The sequence below is a fragment of the Myotis myotis genome, unplaced genomic scaffold (genome assembly GCF_014108235.1).
Source record: "Myotis myotis isolate mMyoMyo1 unplaced genomic scaffold, mMyoMyo1.p scaffold_m19_p_11, whole genome shotgun sequence".
In the NCBI taxonomy this organism is placed as follows: domain Eukaryota; kingdom Metazoa; phylum Chordata; class Mammalia; order Chiroptera; family Vespertilionidae; genus Myotis; species Myotis myotis.
In genome coordinates this window covers 69092967-69115475 of record NW_023416315.1, presented here as the reverse complement: position 1 = coordinate 69115475, position 22509 = coordinate 69092967, and the positions used below count along the sequence as shown (strand labels likewise).

At 43.4% G+C, this 22509-nt stretch overlaps 1 protein-coding gene across 4 annotated transcripts in view; it reads right to left on the bottom strand.

The window, feature by feature from the left end:
- Positions 1–6943: 6943 nt before the first annotated feature.
- Positions 6944–22509, bottom strand: part of FAM3C (FAM3 metabolism regulating signaling molecule C) — a 55833-nt gene continuing 40267 nt past the window's right edge. For all 4 annotated transcript variants that reach the window (XM_036328845.1, XM_036328847.1, XM_036328844.1 and 1 more), the window contains 3 exons: positions 21204–21288; positions 9807–9933; positions 6944–9047 (listed from right to left, as the gene is read on the bottom strand). In XM_036328845.1, coding sequence (XP_036184738.1) covers positions 8958–9047; positions 9807–9933; positions 21204–21288 — 302 coding nt within the window. In that variant the 3' untranslated portion in view covers positions 6944–8957. The remainder of the gene's footprint in view (positions 9048–9806; positions 9934–21203; positions 21289–22509) is intronic.

Sequence of the window (22509 nt, the reverse complement as noted above, 5' to 3'; positions counted from 1 at the left end):
ATCAAACAGTGTTATCTGTAATCTCTGGAAACGGAGTTGGCTAATTAAAGAATTTTCCTGATAATAGTAATTCCTATAACATTAAAAACACTTTAATTTATTTGAATATAAACTATTGGATTATTTCCTTACCCACCATCTGGATTGATAGCTGTTTTGTTTTTGCTTTAAAAAAAATGACAATAGTTATACTAAGAATAACAATGGATTTTTACTACATAAACTAGTAGCCCATTGCGCAATATTGCACAGTAGGCTGCCCACTGCTTCCACGGGAGCTGGCAGGAACCGCAGTGCATCGCCCGGAGCTGCGCTGCTTCCACCGGAGGCAGGAGGGAGTCACGCCACTTCTGCTGGAGCATGGAGGACTCGTGCAGATTCCGTGAGAGGCGGAAGGGACCCGCACTGCTTCTGCGGGAGGCAGGCCTGCCGTCTGCTCTCCGGGCCTGCGCTCAGCTGTGGAGGCTGCAGGCCAGCCCCCTGTCCCTGTCCCTGTCCGTGTGCCGGAGCCGCCTCCAAGCCTTTGCGGGCCCCGGGCGGGAGCGAGCTGCCTCCAAGACTTTGCAATCAGGATCACAGGCTACAGGCAAGGTGGCTCCTGGGTCCCGGGGGTGCCGCCTTGCCTGTGGCCCAGCTTTCCGATCGCGATCACCGGCTGGGGTCAGGCGAACCGCCCGGTCCTCCAATCCAGGGCCCTGCCACCCCGCTCTTGCCTGCCGCCTGGTTTCCAATCACCGTTCTTCCATCCTTCCCCTTTCGCCTCCCATCATTGCGCCTGCATATGCAAATTAACCGCCATCTTTCTTGGCAGTTAATTTGCATATCACCCTGATTAGCCGATGGGAAGTGTAGCGAAGGTACGGTCATTTACCCTGTTTGTCTTTTATTAGATAGGATTAGATGCCATGACCCTATTGTGAAGCTTTTATATCCATGTGATATTCACAGTTAATATTTTAGAACACGCTTTAATTTTCTGAAGAGCTGTCAGTACTCATATGTTTGGTTTTACTTAGTTTAAAATGTGGACCAGAAAAGCTTGGCGTTAAAATATTTATTTGTGCAGTTTGGTGAGATGTTGGTACTTTTGCATCATCTCCCAAAGGCCGTCATAGAGTGAGGAATGAAACCAAGCATTTGGAGGCAGTTAGTTAGTTATCCGGAACATTGTAATCCACTTAGTGACTTGAGAGGGAAAAAATTCAAATCCTACCCCCAGGAACCATGAGTACTCCTCAAGACAAGCCTTCCCTAAGGAGAGTTGGCTAAGATGCTGTGATTTTTTTAAAAATTTAAGTTTCACTATAGAACAGATGTGATAAATCATTGCATTTCTTGGAGTGGGATGACAAGGTCAGCTGAGAAGGACAAATGCATGTGGCACAGCATCAAAGGGACACAGGCACACCAAGGACTCACTTCCTTTTAAAAATAAAATATTAGTGAACATTCAGGTAGTACTCACTATGTCCCAGGGATTGTTCTAAATAAAGCATAGATGCCTAAAGACATTGAATCTTCACAGTAGCCTCTCAAAGTAGGTACCATGATTGTGGTCCGCATTTCCCATCTGAGGAAAGAGACACAGTAATAGTGATTTAATAACTAGCCCAACATCGCAAAGAACGGACTGGCTTCAGAGTCTGTGCCCTTGACTAGCATATCATTCTTGTGTCTCACAGCATAGGATGGTCAGTATACTGAGTTTACAGTGTATCATTTAAAGAGTTTGGGGGGGTTTGTACATGTAATGAAAATTACAGGATGTTCATGACTTCATGGTTTGGTTACATAATTTGGTTGAGGAGCAGGAGTAAAGTGATGGGAGAACTGAGATCTTCGAATTCTCCATGAAATATAATGGAAGTTCAGTGGGGCCTTGACTTACGAGTTTAATTCATTCTGAGACCGAGCTCTTTAACTCAAATTACTCTATCAACTCAATGCAAAAAAAATCAGCCGAGAGACTGCTGGTATCTCAAAAAACTCATTAGTCGGGACACTCATAAGTCAAGGCCCCACTGTACATCATCTCTTGATTTCTAAGTGATTTCAACTGCCTGCTATTTGAGATCCCAGGGCGGCTCACAGTTGGATTCTGCAAGAGCCTAACAACCATTCCAAAAGGAAATAAGTAGGGGTATAGATCAAGCTAATTTAGTGTGACATTAAATAAATACTTACATCCTTTCTATTGTAGTGCTTACAGCCAATTGTTACATAAGGTGTTATTTTTAATAGATGGGTGAAATTCACCATTGGTAACGGTTTACATTCGCATCCAAAAAGAAACCACTAGAGATGGTTTGCACGATTAAAAACTCCTGAAACGAAGTCATGCTGAGGAAAAGCAGCCTCCCCCACTGGCTGTAAAGAGAGAGTAATAATGAATGTGGACCAGATCAGCGCAAGCTGAAGTCTCATATGTGACTTTTTAATTGGCAGAATAAGTGAAAGCATCTGAGTCGTGTGAGAACTGGAAAAGCAGAAAGAGGGGTGGATCCAGGGCTGCCTGTTTTCCTCGGTCACACTGCCAATCTGAACCCTCGGGGTGTTTCACCTCCATGGAAGCCAACAGCCTTTCCTTATGCGGATTAGTAACAACCAAGCACCCGGGACCATGGCCCACATCTACCCAGCCATGTTCACCCAAGAAAAAGGAAGGGTGACCCCTTGCAGCTCCTAAGTATTCTTTGATTAAAAAGAGAGGAAGGTCACCAAATTTAACTCTGAGCATTTAAACATACCTTGGACTCTTCCTAACCAAGGAAAGGTGTACATATACAAAATGTAAGTCAGTGATTGCCTATATATTTCTAGTATATAATCCTTATGTTTCTTTAAATTGTTTAAATCTTTATTATTGAGAGTATTACAGATGTCCCCCATTGACCCCCTCCATCCAGTTCTTGCCCCCCACCCCAGGCCTCCACTACACTATTGTCTGTGTTCATGGGTTATGCATATATGCATAGAAATTCTTTGGTTAATCTCTTCTCACCCCACCTCCCCTCTTCCCTCTGAGATACGTCAGTTTGTTCCACATCTCTGGATCTATTTTGTCAGTTTATTTTGTTTAGTAGATTCCACATATCAGTGAGATCATGTGATACTAGTCTTTCTCTGAATGGCTTATTTCACTTAACATAATACTCTCCAGGCCCCTCCATGCTGTCTCAAAGGGTAAGAGATACTTCTTTTTTTACAGCTGCATAGTATTCCATGGTGTAAATGTGCCACAGCTTTTTTATCCACTCATCTACTGATGGGCACTTGGGCTGTTTCCATATCTTAGCTATTGTGAATAGTGCTGCTATGAACATAGGGGTGCATATATTCTTTCTGATTGTTGTTTTGGGATTCTTTAGATATATTCCTAGAAGTGGGATCTCTGGGTTAAATGGCAGTTACATTTTTAATTTTTTGAGGAAACTCTGTGCTGTTTTCCATAGTGGTTGTACACCAGTCTGCATTTCCAGTAGCAGTGTACTAGGGTTCCCTTTTCTCCACTTCCTTGCCAGCATTTATTTGTTGATTTGTTGATGGTAGCGATTCTGACAGGCATGAGGTGATACCTCATTGCCATTTTAATTTGCATCTCTCTGATAATTAGTGACTTTGAGCATCTTTTTGTATGTCTCTTGGCCTTCAGTATGTCCAATTTGAAGAAGTGTCTATTTAGGTCCTTTGCCCATGTTTTTTTTTTTTTATTGGACTGTCTTCCTTTTGTTAAGTTTTGAGTTCTTTATATATTTTGGAAGTTAATCCCTTATCAGATGTATCATTGCCAAATATGTCCTCCCATACAATGGGGTCACTTTTCATTTGCTTTTAAATCTCCCCTCTGCTCAGGGATTTCTGTTCTTGTCAAATAAAGCAAACAGTACTTCTCTCATCATACTCCCAAACCACAGGGGCATGCAGAAGTCAGTTTCCAAATTGACCCTTTTATTCCACTGGTGACACAGAGGGCTCAGACTTGGCAGGGAATTCACCGGCAGCAGTCCTGAGCTCTCTCACCTGATTATGTCACATCCAAGCAGGAGTAGCAGCACGTGGACGAGCAGGACTGCATTTGAATGCATGATGCATTGCTAAAAATGTATTTGAAAGTCAAACATGAATTTCAAATAACAGACTGACTGTTATGTGTTGATCCCCAAAAGCAAAAGAAGTTTCAAAATTACAATTCAAGATTCCTCTCTTGCCCAGACAACGTTGCTCATAACAAGAACCTTCACAGGCCCTCCAAGCAAGAAGCAGATGCTGGTGTACAAGGGGGTGCCTGCCGAGTCCCAGCATCTCCTTTGACCTGATGGCTGTCCCACCCGCCCCTGGGCAGGAGTTGGTTGGACAGGGAGATGACTGAGTACAGGAATTAATGTATATTGTCTGCCCTGTGCCTCCCAGACTGAGGTTGCAGCAGAGTGCGTGCTCCATTATGAGCCTCCCCAACTGGCTGTGGCCACAGGAAGTAATCAGAAAACGCTCCTGCCCCTGGCTGAAGCCACTTTCACCTGCAGGTGGGCCGGCAAGTAGAACCATATGACCATGTCAGCTGCCTGGAGATACACAATAGCTTGAATTCTGCATCTGAAAGGCAGATTGAGTGAAAGGGGAGGTGGCATATATTCTGCAGTGTGGAGGTCAAGGGGAACCTTAGGTGAATATAGCTGCATCCTCTCCTAGAACCTTAGTGCCCTGGTCATTTAATGGTTCCATCATTCAGGCCTGGTATTTAGTCCCTTTGGGCTGCTATAACAAAACACCCTAGACGGGGTGGCTTAGAAACAACAGAAATTTATTCTTCTCAGTTCTGGAGACAGGAACGTCCAAGGTCAAAGTGTCAGCAGATTCTGTGTCTGACAAGGGCCTGCCTCCTTGTTCACAGATGGCCAGCTTCTCCCTCTGCCCTCACATGGCAGAAGGGGCCAGGGAGCTCTCTAGGGTTGAGTTTGTAAGGACACTAAACCCACTCATGAGGGCTCTGCCCTCATGACCTAATCGCCTCTCAAAGGCCCCACCGCCTAATACCATCACATTGAGGGTTAGGTTTCAACATACGAATTTTGGGGGAACACATTCTGACCATAGCACTTGGTCTGATGGGATTGCGAAGTTAGAGGTTGACAACTTTTCTCTTGGGCTAAAACATTAGTTTGCGAGAGGCACAGTCAACGGTAACAGAAATATGAGCAGTTGTACCTAATGAGTGCCAGGCACTTGGGTCACCACACACAGTATTATCCCTACTTCACAGGTGAGGACGTTGACTTTCTCAAGGTCCTCATGTAGCGGACAGTGGAATGGAGAGACGCTCAGACAGGTCTGCACGCCTAACCAGTATCCTACACTGTCTCACTGCACAATTCTCTCTTCTTTAACAACCTTGGCTGCTTTTCTCTCTGTCAAGTGAAATAAATATGGACTGATTATATGCCACATTAGGAGCTTGCCGGTTCATTTCATAAATCAGTTTTCCCTAACAAAGGGGATCATCTTTCAGCAATTGAGCCTCAACTTGCTGAGTCACTGCACCCCAGTGCTAGGCATAATTTATGCAGAGCTGAACAGTGAGCTCAGTAATGGCAGCAAGTTGTACCCCAGAACTATCTGTGCTTGTGGGGAGGGGGTGTCTTCCCTGGGTTAAGTTTGCTTAGAAACAGCCCATGGACCCAACTCAAGAGAAACCTCTTCTGTCTCTAACAGAAAGGCTGGCCAATCCCTTTCGCTTTCTGGGCGCTCCTAGAAGTGTGCCCTCCAGGAGTCTGGCCCTCGCTGGCCTGGAGAAAGGCTCTGCTGGAGAAGCCTCTGAGATCGCTGGGGGGCTGTCCTCATGCTGCCCACTCTCCTTCAAGCTGCCCAGTAACCAGCAGACATTCCCAAGCCACCAGGCCTATCTGCTTTTCACTCTAACCCAGGGGCCCTCAAACTTTTTAAACAGGGGGCCAGTTCACTGTCCCTCAGACTGTTGGAGGGTCGGACTATAGTTTAAAAAAAAAACTATGAACAAATTCCTATGCACACTGCACATATCTTATTTTGAAGTAAAAAAACAAAACGGGAACAAATACAGTATTTGTATTTGCATGTGGCCCGCGGGCTGTAGTTTGAGGACCCCTGCTCTAACCCTTGATTTGACTAGAACCTCAAAACAGGATGGGGGAAGGGGTGACAAGCAGTAAGAGAGGACAAGGCCTACTCAAACTGAGGGAGCTTTGAGGGGAATGGAGATTATATAGCCATTGGATTTCACGAAAACCCAAGTCTATGACAGAAAAGTCATCCTGGGAACAGGCAGCAAAATAATTCTTCTAAAGAATGTTTAGAAAAGGCAAAATCTGGTAGTTTATTCTACAACTCTTAGTTTACCTGTACTTATTGCTGTCCAAGGCCTAATTGAGAAGTTACGTGGCGAATCTTTCCCCTGATAAACACAAGCCATTTTTCCTTTTCATATTTTTAAGTGTTTTAAATACATTCTACTTTTAACTCCTATGCTAATTAAACATAGCAATTCCCAATTCTTCCATTTAAAAATGGAGAATGTTAACCAAACTGAATGAAACTATCATATTTTTCGAGGGGGAGGTCAAATTATTTACGATTTGTATAAATTGTTAGAGTATAAAGTACAATACAGGCTAAATGCATTGAGCTCCATCTGACATAAAATTATAAAATATTAGCTGAGTCATTTCAAAACAAAACAATAAAATATAGGAAGAACAATGATGAATTTTACTTTAATAAAATTAAAGTCAGGGATATAAAGACTGGATCAATTTTTCTTTAATTTTTCAAATACCTTAATATTTTCCTACTGTCTTTGTTTAGTTTTAACAGGCATATTATAATATACTTGCTCTGGGAAATCATCTATGATTATAAATAAAAAGTATGCGTCCATAAGTCCTTAAGCACAGTTTCAAATACCAAAACGTCAATGCCAAATTTCTGATTTTAATGAAGAAAATTCTTAACATTAAATAAACATGACTTCATTTACAATGCTGATTTTTAAAAGCCATTTGAAAATGAAATGTGGCAGAATTATTGCTTCCAAAGTTAAGCTGGCACAATCTATACAAGAAAGAATTAAAACAAAAGCAAACTGTATCAAAGCAATTACATAATCAACTTTTATCCCCCTTTTTTGACATTTTATACACATTTACAAAGCTATGTATCATCTTGTACTCTTTATCTTAAAGGGGATGTCCTGCTACTTCGGTCCTTAAATTCTGTACATGTTAAGATATTAGTGTGTTTAACTACAGGAATGATGTAAATTTCGCATGTTAAGCAGTATAATAAATGCTTGGCAAATCTTACTATGAAGTTCTGTAAGTATATTATTTTGCCAGACAATACAAAAAAATTCACAATGGAAAACCATGAGTATTTATTTTCATTATAACTTTTTAAAAGTGCAACATTTCACAATCTCTGGAACTGTAAAACACCTACTTTTTTTAAAAAAATTTTATAGAATTGAGGGAAGTCTTTTAAATGTCAGAATATACATGCCAAATATGATTTAGCATATAAGCACCAAAATCTGAAAAGTTTACAAAAATTTTTGAACTTGGAAGGTGCATTTATTCATGAATTACACTGTTTGAGGGAAGAAAGAGTACCCCAAACCTCATTAGTATTTAAGAAATAGTTGAACAGCTTCCAACTTTGTTGACAGCAAAATAAAAAATATTGCTTTTAGTTTTTTTACACAAGTCATCTGAAATTTAGATTCAAATTTAAGTGCTGTCTTTTATTGTGAATGGCAGTTTAAGCATTAATTTTATGTCCCAGTTTAAGATACTTCATACACAATTAGTATTTAATAACCTAAACAAAATAAAAAACTTGAGTCAATTAGTGAACATCAGAAGTTAACAAAAAAGTTAGATCTCTATATTTTTATCTAGAATTGGGTGTAGAGTAATTTTGCATCAAATAAAATTATTTTGTAAATGTTATCAGTCCATTCAGTAATTAGGTCTTTTCTAAATATGTTGCTATATATCTGGCAAAAACTGTTATTATGAAGTTAAAGGAAGTAAATACAAAGTTAATTTCTTGATTTACAAATCAATATTATCGTGATATTAAAGCATGCCTCTTTCCGAAACACCTTGTCAACGCCGATAACAAGGAAGGAGAAATCGATGCCAGTACTGCTCTCACTGTACTGACATGCTGTCCTGAATGACCCAGTTAGGTTGGGGAAGGGGTGTGGCCTGGATCCCCAATTCCGTGGAGTTGCCACCTCCACCCTCACTCTAAATAGCTTATACAAAATCAAGTTATTCACATCACTAACACAAGCTAGTCCTGAAAGCCATCTACATTTATATATTTATATGTTACTGTGTACATTTAAAAAAAAGAATTTTATTGTGCTTTTCACATATCTAAGTTTTCCTATCATTTTATTTCTAGGTTTCTTGGGAAGGGAAGAGAAAGACTAAGAAAAGAGGTACATCAAGAGAGTCAGACTATAAAGTAACACTACACAAACAACTAGCGAGATAGAATTTAAAAGATATTATCAAAAAGCAGTATACATATATATAAAAGAAAACAAAGTCTCCGCCCATAAATCCATATTATTCCATGATAGATTTTCACAGCAACCAGTATATATATCAATATATTTTTCACAATCAGTTCAGTTATCGAGAGAGTATGCTTTTAGAATTGAAAGATGTCATTTCCATAGCAGCTAAACATTGTATTATTAGAGAAATGTGCTTAGAAATGGTACAGTGATTTGCTCATTCTGATGACTATTTACAGATATCTATTTACGTTAGCAATAAATAATCATGGTATCAAAAGAGAATGCTCGTGCACACCCCGAGATGGCTGCATGCTCTGAAAACATGTACATGTAGCTTCTCTGCTGTGGTCCTCTCAGTGCCAGTGCCAGCGCGTGCCCTTGAATCTTCTGCCCATCAGTCTTGCTTCTGGGGGATGCATCCTTCCATTTCTACCACCTCCGGCCAGCCTTCATACTTGTTCGTGTCCTTATTGTTCTTTATGTGCTGTTGGAACACAATCATAGTAGTTTTAAAAACCTCTGTTGATTGCTTATCTGCAAAGACACAGTTTAGTACATTCATTTCACTAACACTCACGTCAACAAGGTGCTCATACAAATTATTGTTCAAGCCCAAGCCAGGTGGCTCTGTTGGTTGGAACACTGTCCCGTACACCAAAAAGGTTCTCGCTCAGGGCATATACCTAGGTTGCAGGTTCGATCCCCAGTGAGAGCGTGTATGGCAACAGTTCGGTGTTTCTGTCTCACATCGATGTTTCTCCCTCTCTATTTCTCTCCCCCCTTTTCCTCTCTCTCTAAAATCAATAAAACATATCCTAGGCTAAGGATTAAAAAAATGATTGTTCAAGATATTAAATGGGGCATGGCATGCAGTGGCAGACCTTAACATAACCCGCGGAAAGAACTAAACATTGCAGATTTCTGTAAAGGATCACTTGTTAGCCAAAAGATAAAGTTCACATTCTAATAACTTCTAAAGTATTTTCAAACTTAATTGATTATATCAAAAGCTCAATTAAAATCTTTAATAACCAATGCTTCCTAAAAGGCTTCAGGCACAAGTAATCATATGCCAATGCATTACCATGTAGGAAAAAAAATTCCCGAGAACTTACAAAAAAATACATGAACATATTAAATGGCTGCTTTATCTAAGTTTCAAATAACTGGGATTAAAATATTTACCGTACAATTTCACACAATTCGGTTTTGTCCGTTAATGATTAAAGTCTAAGACACCAACCTGTTCAAAAGGACTTTTTGTTTTAATGCCTTTGCCACCACAGAAGACCCAGTTGTCTCTGAAGCCCAGGTTGGTAATGGATGTGCTCCCCAACTCCGCAATGAGCCGCCGCGCCTCATCGTTGAGTCTTAGGGGGAGAAAAAGAATAATACGATAAACATAGTGCACTCAAGTTAGCTTAGTGATCCCAACTCACCTAGGATATCTCACATCTAACACGAGATAAAATGAGAAAATGGCAGCTTAACATTGTTTGCGGGTAGTTTTTATCGCGCGCTAACAGGTGGCGCGGGCCATTTTTGCTAATTTTTTGCACAAATGGCAACGTTCAGTAAAATTACGATAACTTTAGTTTACGTATTTATATGTTACCCGCATTCTACCGCTAGGCTATAAAAAACGTATTAATACGTGTCCCGCGCTCTACTACAGTCAACGTAAAACGTACAAATACGTTTCCCGCATACAATGTGTTAAATAAGACAATGTAAGAAATTTTTTTAGAGTAACAGACATATTTGAAGCTTTTTTTACTTAAGTATACTATACAACATTATATAGCTATATGAGTTTCAGATATACAATATAGTGATTTGACATTTTCATACCTTATACATGATCACCCCATTAATTCCTATTATTTGAATTCTTTAGTGACAAAAGACATGAGATCTAGCAATTATATTTTAAGCTTATTTTATTAAGAAGTACCATTTAGATGTCTTTATTTCACAGCAATAATTAACTCTCATCAGTTAGTAGATGCCTATCTAGGCTAACCCATGGTCTTAAAAAACCAATAACTTCATAAAATTAAACATCACTTTGAATCTCCAGTAAAATCTTTGCAAATTGCAGAATTGAATAAAGGTAAATGCTCATAAAAATCTAGATGTTTCTAATTTTACAACTTATTTAAAATAAAGTGAACTTTGAGAATAGGGACATAAGTCATACTCCAGTGATAACTGCCACATGGTTATTTAATGAAAGTGAAAATATTAACCACACAGCAGCTAAGTGCCTCCCCAGTGGAAGGCCAGTGGGAAAAGCCAACTGCTAGGGACTGGATAACTGAAAGATGCCACTAAGGAATTTTGTGTAGGTTATTATCCTAATGTTGAGTGATTCTTAATCTTCTCAAAATAGCAAAGGAAGTCAGTAGCTACATGCTAACTGTAGAGCTAAAAAAAAAAGAAAAGAAAAAAAAGATAACTAAGGGCTGCCCATGCAGTTGTTTTATTTACCCAAAAGATTGCACTAAGGGCAATCAGAGAGTTCTGTTCTATTATAACTCTAAGGCAAGGCTGCCTGCAGCGGGTGGCTCCGTTGGTTGGCGCGTTCTCCTTACACTGAAAGACTAGTAGGGAGCATACAGGAGGCAACCAATGGGTGTTTCTCTCTCTCTCTTTCCCCTCTCTCTAAAAATCAGTGGAAACATATACTCAGATGAGGCTTAAAAAAAAAAAATCTGCAAGGCAAGGGTTCTTTTTTCGTTGTTTTATTTTTTGCAAATCGCTGGAGGACCATTAACCTCACATAGCATGAGGGTCAGTAAAGAAGGTACTTGGTTGTCTCAGAGTTCCTTGAAATGTCTCATATTAACATCAGTTAGCACTTTAGGGTATTAAGGAAAAAACACTGGGTCCAATAGTTCTCATTTGATTAACATGAAGATAAGCAGGATAACTTTTTTTTTTACAGGAGCTTTAGTCCTGGCCAGTATAGCTCAGATGATTAGAGCATCCTCCCAATATGCTAAGGTCGCAGGTCCAACACCCAGTCAGGGCACATACAAGAGGAAACCACCAATGAATGCATAAGAAGGTGGAACAACAAATCAGTGTCTCTCTCGCCCCCAACTCTAAAATCAGTTAAAAAAAAACCACAAGATAAAAATTTTGATATTTTTCTCTCTCGCTCCCTCCCCCCACCAAATCAATAAATTAAAAACAAAAAATAAATTTTAAAACATTTCATAAGACAGGAATTACATATATCACTAGAGGCCCGGTGCACAAAAATTTGTGCACTCAGGGGGGAGGGGGGGGGTCACTCAGCCCGGCCTGTGCCCTCTCGCAGTCTGGGACCCCTTGGGAGATAATGACCTGCTGGCTTAGGCCTGCTCCCGGGTGGCAGAGGGCAGGCCTAATCCCTAGGTGCAGCCCCTGGTCGGGCTCAGAGCAGGGCCGATTGGGGAATTGGGATGCCGCCTCCTGTCATGCACAGAGCAGGGTGGATTGGAAGGTTGCGATGCCACCCTCAGTCACGCTCAGGGTAGGGCCGACTGAGGGGTTGGGGCACCGCCCCCTGTCACACTCAAGGCAGGGTTGATGGGGAGGTTGCGGCGCCACCCCATCACACACAGAGCAGGGCCAATCCGGAGGTTGGGGCGCTGCCCCCTGTCACGCACAAGAGCAGGGCCAATCAGGGGGTTGGGGAGCTCCCTCCTGTCACGCACAGAGCAGGGTCAATCAGGGGGTTGGGGAGCTCCCCCCTGTCATGCACAGAGCAGGGTCAATCAGGGGGTTGGGGAGCTCCCCCCTGTCACGCACAGAGCAGGGCCAATCAGGGGGTTGGGGCGCCACCCTCTATCACCCACAGAGCAAGGCCGATCAGGGGGTTGGGGCGCCGCCACTGTCACACTCAGGGCAGGCCGATGGGGAGGTTATGGCTCTACCCCATCACACACAGAGCAGGGCCCGTGGGGTTGGGGGTTTGGGGCGCCGCCCTCTATCACCCACAGAGCAGGGCCGATCAGGGGGTTGGGGTGCCGCCACTCTCACACTCAGGGCAGGGCCGATGGGGAGGTTATGGCTCTACCCCGTCACACACAGAGCAGGGTCCGTGGGGTGGGGGGGTTGGGGCACCGCACCCTGTCATACACAGAGCCGCAGGGTGATCAGGAGTTTGGGGAGCTCCCCCCTATCAGGCACAGAGCAGGGCCGATCAGGGGGTTGGGGCGCCTTCCCCTGTCAGGAACAGAGCAGGGCCGATAGGGTGGTTGTGGACCCGCCCCCTGTCACACACAGAGCCACAGGGCGATCAGGGGGTTTGGGCGCTGCCCCCTGTCATGCTGATCCCGGTGCCGGGAGACCTCTCGGCTCCGCTGATCCCGGTGCTGGGAGGCATATTACCCTTTTACTATATAGAATAAAGGCCTGGTGCATGGGTGGGGGCTGGCTGGTTTACCCTGAAGGGTATCCCGGATCAGGGTGGGGGTCCCCACTGGGGTGCCCGGCCAGCCTGGATGAGGGGATGATGGCTGTTTGCAGCTGGTCACACACCCTTCAGGGTGGGGTTCCCCACTGGGGTGCCTGGCCAGTCTGGGTGAGGGGCTGAGGGCTGTTTCCAGGCTGGGACTGAAGCTCCCAACTGCTCCTTTTTTTTTTTTTTTTTTTTTTTATTCTGAGCCAGCTTTAGCTCTGAGGCTCCAGCTCTTAGGCCTCCGCTCCTGAAAGCAGGTATCTGGTTTGTTTAGGTTCTACAATCGAAACTCTGTATCAACTCCAGGTCTGAGATCCCGGCTAGCTGAAAGCTGGTTTCTGGGGTTTTGTTTAGCTTCTATTTTTGTAACTATGTTTCAAACTGCCAGCTCAGAGGCCAGCAAGGCAGGCGGGAACATTGCAGTCCTCTGTCACTGAAGCAAGCAAGCCTCATGTTAGTTTCAAGCTGCCTGGCTGCCGGCCGCCATCTTGGCTGGCAGTTAATTTGCATATCTCTCCCTGATTAGCCAATGGGAAGGGTAGCGGTCATATGCCAATTACCATGTTTCTCTTTTATTAGATAGGATTAGAATTCCACAGTTTAGGCAAACCACGCCAGGGGATTGCGGGCTATTTAACCACAGCCTGGCCCTGCTTTCCTCCTGAGGAAGTTCATCAGAATCAGTGACAAAATCAGTTGTTTTCCCGGAATATTGAGCCTTTCAGACTCAAATCTATATAAAGTGATGCATCTGTAACCAAGTGAAATCAAAATAAGTGAAATGGCTGTGCCAAAGAACCAGGGAGTCCCGGCCTTCCCACAGGACCGGTGTAGGTGCGCCTGGCTTGCTCCCCAAAGTCTGTCTGTAGCGTGTTTCCTGTGCCCATCCAGACTGACATAAGTGAGCTATCATTTATTTGTCAGCTGACTTGATAAGAAACTTTTGATTTAAAGGGACACTCCCTGGAAGTACTGCCTGAACCGTTTCTTATTTTCAAACAGTGCTAGCGTGTCTTAGATCTGGGAAGACTGTCCAATTCCATTCGTTAATCCAATGCTTCTACCATCCACCTACTTTCTTAGAACATTTTACTTGCAACATCAGCACTAAGAGGTAAGCTCTGCGGCCATAACAGGAACAAATAGTACTGGATGCAGAGGCAGGGCAGCAGGCTCACTGCGAGGCCCTCAGCTCCATCTCAGATGGGCGCCTCACAGGAATGTGAAATTCACAGATGATGAGGGATTGCTATATACACAAAAACCGCCTGCAAAGTCAGTGATTGTCCAAATGCAGGCCTGGCCCCCTGCAAAAAGTATATAAAATCTTTCTTAGCTAAGAATTTCATATCAGCTAAGAGATACACTGAAGGGCAGCCACTGGTATTTCCATACTTTTGAATTTCAGAAGTGATCATTTTGATCTGTAGAAATAAACTAAGCCAATTTAGCCAGAGATCTAGAAGCAGCTTGAAATTAAGCTTTACATGTTGACTGGGCTCCTTCTCTCTCTGCTTTCCCCTGAGCCCTGTGCAGAAAGGGGTTAAAAGAACAGGCTTGAGTTAGCAAGACAGGGGCTGGAGACTGGAAACCTGAATTTTGCCAGGGCTCCCACCATTCCCAGAATCGATGAGAATGGTTCACAGTGCCTAAACTGTAAAGAAAAAAAAAATGCAGTGTATGATTAACACCCACTTTCTCTCTGGAAGTCTGGGATTTTGGGGTGCCTACATGACCAGCTCCCAACAAGAATCCTGGGCACAGAGTCTCCATCAAGCTTCCCTAGTGGACAGAATTTCAGGGTTATCATACTTTGTTCCCAGAGGAATTAGGCATGTCCTGTGTGCCTCCCCGGGAGAGGGCTCTCGGAAACATGTGCCCGGTTCCCAGCAGACTCTGTGCCATGCACCACCCCCTGTGCTGACTCAGCTTGGTGTCCTTTTGCTGTAACCAACTGCAGCCAGAGGTCTCTACGCTGGGCCCTGTAAGTCCTCCTAACCAATCAGCAAACGGGGGGTTGTCCTGGGCATCGTTGCCACAGGTTCCTATCCACGTCTATCAACTAGTTTTCTAACAAGATAATTCTCTTAATAACTTCTAAAGTTTTCTGATCTGCCAATGTAGCGAGTGGGGGATTTTATTATTCTTTTTTAAAATATTTTCTACTTAACTAGGTAAAAGAGAATTTCGTACTTCAAAAAGCATTTTTTGTCCTAGCTGGTTTGGCTCAGTGGATAGAGCATCAGCCTACAGACCAAAGGGTCCCTCCAGGGTTCGATTCCAGTCAAGGGCACGTGCCTTGGTTGCAGGCTCCTCCCCGGGCCCTGGTCAGGGTGCATGCAGGAGGCAACCAATCGATATGTTTCTCTCACATTAATGTATCTCTCTGTCTTTCCCTCTCTTCCACTCTCTCTAAAAAAAGATCAATGGAAAAATATCCTCAGGTGAGGATTAACAACAACAAAAAAACACACAGAAGCTTATAACCATGCAACATAGCCAATATTTTAAGCACTAGATTAATATACATAGGTGTCAAAATGCCTCATTTTTTAAAAGGAAGAGTAACTAGTATAATGCTACACAGCATGAAACTCAGATGAGCTTTTCATTCTATACTGGAGCACCATGAGTCTGCTGCATGTATTTTAACCTTTACCTATGGTCTTAACTAGCTCAGTTGTTAAAATTCTATATGAAATAAATTATTTTAGTTAAGAACTTTCTTTGAAAGGAATAGAACATTCTCCTGTAGTAACTGTAAGGTGGACACACAGGTGTTCTAGGAAAGGTTCTCAAGCTGCACAGCGGAGCAGAGAGGCCGGGAACCGGGGAGGGGCATGGACTCCGCCTGGTATCTGCCTGCAGGGAAAGGCAGACACCCCCGTCTCCCAGTCACGCCATCAACTCACGCCATCTAGCCACGCACGCCAGCGCCCTTCGCGAGCGGTACAGAAAGCAAGGAGAACTGATATTCTGCGTTCAACCTGACTAGTGGGAAAGGACAATCGGGAAGTAGAAGTGTCAGGAACTAGGAAGAAAATAGCCATGTTACCTTAGGAGAATGAAGGCTAAGAAAGTCTAGGCATAGGAGACCATTCGCTGAGACTTTAAAGAGAGCATATTATAAGAGGTTCAGATTAGAAACTCTTATAAGAGACGATGACTCTTTAAAAACAAACAAAAACTCCAATAAATTTCACTCTGTAGTTTGCTAATAATCTCAGAAAAAAGAGAGGATAGTTTCTAAATTAGTGGTACAATTTTGTGTTCTAAGATGGGCTCAAACTTAAAAAAAAAAAAGTGCAAAAACAGAGGGTAAATCCCATTGCTAATGACAACTTTATGGCTCCTACCAGGAAGAACTATAGTGCTTGGGATGCACGGAGTCTCATAAAACTCTTAGAGCCACAGAAAGAACTCCTGCTCCTAAGTGTGAATAATGACGTGACCCACCATTTCACAAGAATGATATGTCGAGATCAAAGCAAGGCTGTCTTTCCCAAGGAGGCAAATGCTCTTTGATCAACATGAAAAGGGAACAGGGGCTCAAGAGTCTATATATATAAAAGCCTAAGTGACCGAATGACCAGTCAATTGGTCGCTATGACGTGCACTGACCACCGGGGGCAGACGCTCAATGCAGGGGCTGCCCCCTGGTGGTCAGTGCGCTCCTACAGCCGGAGCGCCGCTCAGCTGACCAATGGGCACCAGATGCCAGGTTCGCGGCTGACAAACGCAGCTGCCGCAGCGCGAGCCTCTCCTGCCTCCGCAGCGGTGCTACCGAGCTGCGGCGGCAGCGGCAGGCACAGCGGGGCCAGGGTGAGCGGGAGCGGTGCCCAGCCTGGGCCTGGGCTCCTCCCCGGCCGCCTGCTGCTTCGTGAACTACTACATCCCTCAGGGGGTGTCAGACTGCCAGCTTCGGCCCAATTCTTGCAGGTGGCCTGGCCTGCGGGGATTGGGCCGAAACTGGCAGTCCGACATCCCCCCAAGGGGTCCCAGATTGCGAGAGGGTGCAGGCCAGGCTGTGGGACCCCACTGGTGCACGAATCCGTGCACTGGGCCTCTAGTGTCCATATAATGCTTTAAAATAAATTTAAACCTCTAGGCCAGCGGTTCTCAACCTGTGGGTCGCGACCCCTTTGGTGGTGAATGACCCTTTCACAGGGGTCGCCTAAGACTATCCTGCATATCAGATATTTACATTACGATTCATAACAGTAGCAACATTACAGTTATGAAGTAGCAACGAAAATAATTTTATGGTTGGGTCACAACATGAGGAACTGTATTTAAAGGGCCAGAAGGTTGAGAACCACTGCTCTAGGCCCACTCACACCACACATGTAATTCTAAAGGAACTCATTAATGCAATCTTCCATGCAGTGTCAGTTACTTTAGAAGCATCGTGGAAAATAGAGTTGCTAAGACATTAAAAGTGCAATATTCCAATTTTTTAAAAAGGCAAGAATTTTAAAACAGTGGTCCAATAAGACCAATTCCAATTTGTAGCAAAACTCTTAAAAGGATTTTAAGATCATGTAAGCATTAAAAAACAGAAGAAGTGTTACTGTCGTAACCAGCTGGCTAACAGCAATAACAGGAAAGGAGCAAAGGGGAGGCCAGGCATGGTAAGCATGGTCACCTGGGCAGCTTCACCAGGAGCTGCAACCTCACGCTCCAGCAACCACGGGGCCATTCCCCGCAGGCCACTAGGGGGAGGGAAACGGACACAGGCACAGTGACGCCAGGATGACAGGTAACATGCTTGACTGTCAGTCTCACCTGGGAACAAAGATACTTGCCAGAAGGGTGGAGCCACTGCCAGCGCTTGAAACCCTGCAGGGCTCACTGGAGAAGCTCATAGCTAAAATTCCCAAGGAATTCTCTCTCCTGTTCCCCTTGCTTCACTCCTGCTTCCTTGCACTCACTTGTTCTGTGACCTGCTAGCCCGCCATGTGGCCCAAGAACCTGCACGGCTCATGGCCATGTGGACCTCCACACGCAATGGACTGCAGCTGGGAGCACAAGCTAACCCAGCCAGATGCTGGCCTGGACTGGGCCTTAATATGGAGCAGAAGCTCTGGGCAGTGGCTTTGATTCTGGTTCTGAAGACAAAATGGGACTTTTTCTATGGCGGGATGGAAGGAGATGGGGCCTGGGGTGTTGGGGGGGGAGGAACTCCCTTAATGTTACCTCATCAATAAAGCGTTCCACGATACCTCATGGTACCATGGAGGCCTCGGGAAATTCTTGTCCCTGTGACACTCCAAAAATCCCACTTCCACCAGCAACAGGTGGGGACGCAGGGGACACCCCACCCATAACAGAGGGAGGAATAAATAGCCAAGTCACTGCGATCTCAGCTACTGCAGCTTTTGAAGAGGTTTCGGGCAGTAGAACAGGGCACTGCAGTCAGCATAGTTCAGTGAATTTCAAGGGGGCACCTGGTAAGTCTCAGAAAACAGCCGATTTCCACTCAGAGAGCAGTGCCAGTTTATGAATGTTTCTAAGTGAAGTAGTTCACTGACATTGTGCCTTTTGCCTAATTCAACTAAAGATGTGTTAAAAATGTATAGAGTTCAAAGGTTAAATAAAACTGGCATATTCAACCACTGCCATTTTCCTGGATAGAATTAAATAGAATAAAACAGGCTATTCTTATTAAAAAAAAAAAAAAAGTAACTTGTTACTTGCTTTTGCTGAGAGATGAGGATCTTACATGACTAATTTGAGATTTTCAAGTTAAGATTAAAACAGCAGCTGGGTGATAGGCTATTAGGGCCTATTGGCAGCTCGAAAAGCAGTTTCTGCACTTGATTAATGGACATGCCCCTCGCGGGAGGCCCTGGGTAAACATTTTTATCAATGACTTAGATTTAGACATAAGAACCCCTTTGGAGAGAATACAAAGCCTGGATCATGGACACCTCATAGGACAAATGTCGGAATCAAAGCCAACTGGGCCCAAGTGAGCAAAGTTAAACTTAACGAGGACACATGAATATGAAGTCCTTCATTTAGATGAAATAAAATCAAGTTCTGACGGGCAAGACCTGACTTGGCAGTGGTTAAAACACAAAAGTCTAAGATGAAATGAAAAGATCTGAGAATTTAACTTGACCAAAACTCATGAGCCAAAAATGTGATGTGAGTGTTTAAAGAAAACTAATAGGAGTCTGCATGAATATTCAAAGAAATGCGATCTCCACAGCATGGCAAGCTAGCATCTGCACTGTAGCCTGGACGGGCCAGACCACATCTGGAACGCACCGCTCCACTTGGGCACTCAGTTTAAGACAATCGACCAGAGAAGGCCCCAGAAAGGCAGCCAGGAGGGGAAAAGGGCCTAGAAGCTCAACATGATAAAAGGTTAAAGAGCCTTCCTACTGAGCCTAGAAAAAGGAAAACTAGGAGACATGCCGTCGAGCTTCAAATACTTGAAGTAGCAAATGATTCGGGGGAACATATTTATTGTTTTGTTGTTCCATTTATTCAAGCAAAGGACCATCAGGCAGAATTTAGAGGGAGGCAACGCTGAGAACATAACATTTACTCAAGAACAGTTTTCATGTTTGATTTCAAATAGAGGAATGACGAGGGTACTGACGCCCTGACGAGTGAGCAGCTCAGCAGAGGAATTCACTGAGAAGCTCCAAGGGAACCTGGCCTTAAAGAACCCCGACTTCAAAGACGCCATCAAGGCTTCACTGAGGCATGACGCTAACCTGCCATGGTGTTCTCTCCAAAGGGAGACGTACAACAGCCACATTTAACTTGCTCGCTCAAACGTTTATTCCTTATCAGACAAACAAAAAACAACTTATTTTACAGGGGAATGAGGTAGAAAGTAGGCATCATTTGAGAACTGAGTTCCCTAAAGTGTAAGTTTTCTTGGAAAACTTGGTATGTGTGTTTTTTACTGTTTTGTTTTTCTTAAATGTGTTTCCTGGTTAAAATCAAGTCACACTGGGATAAACAAAGGTAAAGAGGTTTCTGTAGGGCAGCACTTCAGAGCCCTTAATTGTAGGCTGATAAAAAGTACACAAGACCAGGTGTGATCCCCAAACTTACTGGATCATTATCAGTTTAAAGGACCGGGGTTCCACGGAATACACCTTGAGAAGTGCTGTGATGGGGACCAGTCCGTTATTCTGCTGAAGCTCAGAGCACAGCCGGGGGCTTATTATGAATGACAGCCACTGGGATCCAAAGAAACCACTGTAGAGAAGTTTCCCTAATCAGCACGCATACCAACTCCCTACCCTGGAGAGAGCAGCACAGCCACTTTATCTGCTGGACTCTCGAGGATAAGCAGGAGAAGAGACCATCCCTTAGGAGGTGAAGCCCAGCAGCCTTACGTAAGGAAAAGCCATAACACAAAAGAGCTTCCCATCCCACGTAAGACAGGGTACACCACAACTCAGGACTCACTTCAAATGTTCAGACACCTGCCAAGATACGTGGTTACATCGTGTTATATTTACGATGTAGACGGCCCTTCGTAAGGATTGTTTGTCCATTTCCATGTAAAGGACATGATGCTTATCATTTATTTCCCCGGTGTTTGAAAGAGGGAAGTACTCGATACGTAAATTCACGTGCCCCAAACTGAAAACATGTACAACTTGAATTCACTAAATGCACAGAAGCTGACCAAATGCGAAGACGTCATACTTTCACCCACAGGTTGAGCCCTGGCCTGAGGCTGCTTGTGGTGTGTTTGATGAATGACCACCCATAAAAAGCGGCTACAGAGAAAACAGCACCCTTCCCTGCTCTTAGGCACGGCCACAGTATTATCATCAGGACGGGAACGGGGCCGAAGCTCATCGGGTGTAATAATGAGCAACCCGGCGAAAGGAGCAGACATGTAAGTCTACTCAGAAAAGCAAGACTTAAAAACTGTGGCTGAATCATGACAATCCTATCAAAGAATGCTGATATAAGGGAAAACTTAAAGTTGTTAGAAAATAACATGAAAGAGAACAAACTTTATGTATAATGTGACCCTTCTTTCACAATACCATATGCATAATGAATACACAGGAAGATAGAAGGAAACAAACTTTAAAAACAGGTTAATAGTATTTATCTGGAACCCTATTCTAATCTAGAAATTTTTTCAATAAAAATGAATTACTATAAAATATAGCTGAAAAAATTGTTCAGCTTTTGAAGTTTACATACTTGGTTGCTCCATCATCATAGGTTCCCATTAAGACGATTGTTCCATCTTGTATGGACTTCAGAAACTCAATAAATGGGGCCACATCTGAAGAAAAATAAAAGATTGATGGTTTTTAAATGACCAAGTAACCATCATGATAATCTGTAAAGTTAATAACATAAAATATTAAATTTGTAAATTAATAAGTTCTGATGTAAAATAACCAAAAGAAAGATAAATCTTATAAACATGTTAAAGAATTAAGTTTGTTCCTAAACTTAACATTAAGTTTGTTCCACCATCAACTGAAAATGTCCAATCCTGATTCCTCCTAAATGTCTTCGCACAGATATTCCAGTGGATAAATGAAAAAACCATTGCAAGGTTATTACTTATGATTTGAAGTAAGAAAGTCAGGGAGCATGAGAAAGGCTCATGAACTCCCTCCATCTATGTAAATGTGTTTGTCTGGGTACTTTCCTAAAAAGAGGATACACACATTTTATTCAGTTCACAAAAGGGTCTGTAACTTCAAAACATTATACAAATGTTTATACACACACACACACACACACACACACACCGACTTAAGGGATCTTCTGGGCATATCTACTTAGCATATACTGATGGGAAGAATATAGGCTGGGTTACTTTAAATTTACTCAGTTTCTTTCCATAGCAAAGACTGCTAAGATTTTCTCTAGCTGATTGCATTTTATAATAGCGGTCTTGATTCCGAAAATATGTAGAGCAGCTAACCAATCATTTCTACTTAAATGCAAAAATGGCAGCAAGCTGCAACTCTTTCTTAACTAGAGGCGTATTTTCAGCAGTGATGAATCTACCTGTGATGACAGACCGGAGCTTCTGGTCCCATTTTCCTAGCGTGTTCCTATGTAATAATTCATGGTAAGAACAATGATGCTTTAGAATCTAACATCGATGGTAGCATTTTAGGTTTACACAGTTCTCACAGCTATGAAAAGTTCTCCTAATCTCATTTAAAAACAAATAATATGTGGCCTCTTGTTAAAGCTAAAGAAATATTAGGAAAGCTGAACTGCCTGAAAACTCTTGGCTTCCTGGCCATATGTCAGCGGATGGATGGGGAGGTGCAGAAGAGCGGCCTCGAGCTGGTAAATTTCCCACACCAACAGCTTCGAGGAGCCGCAAAAGGTCAGTCAGCGGGGCCCTTCTTTAAAGTTGAGGAAGAAATCTCTCCTTTGCGGGGAGGGGAGCGTCCTGCATCGCGGTGCCAGCTCCTTGTCTCTGCGTGCTGGTGAGCGGCTGCCACCTGCTCTTCAAGGGACTTCCCAACACAAACGG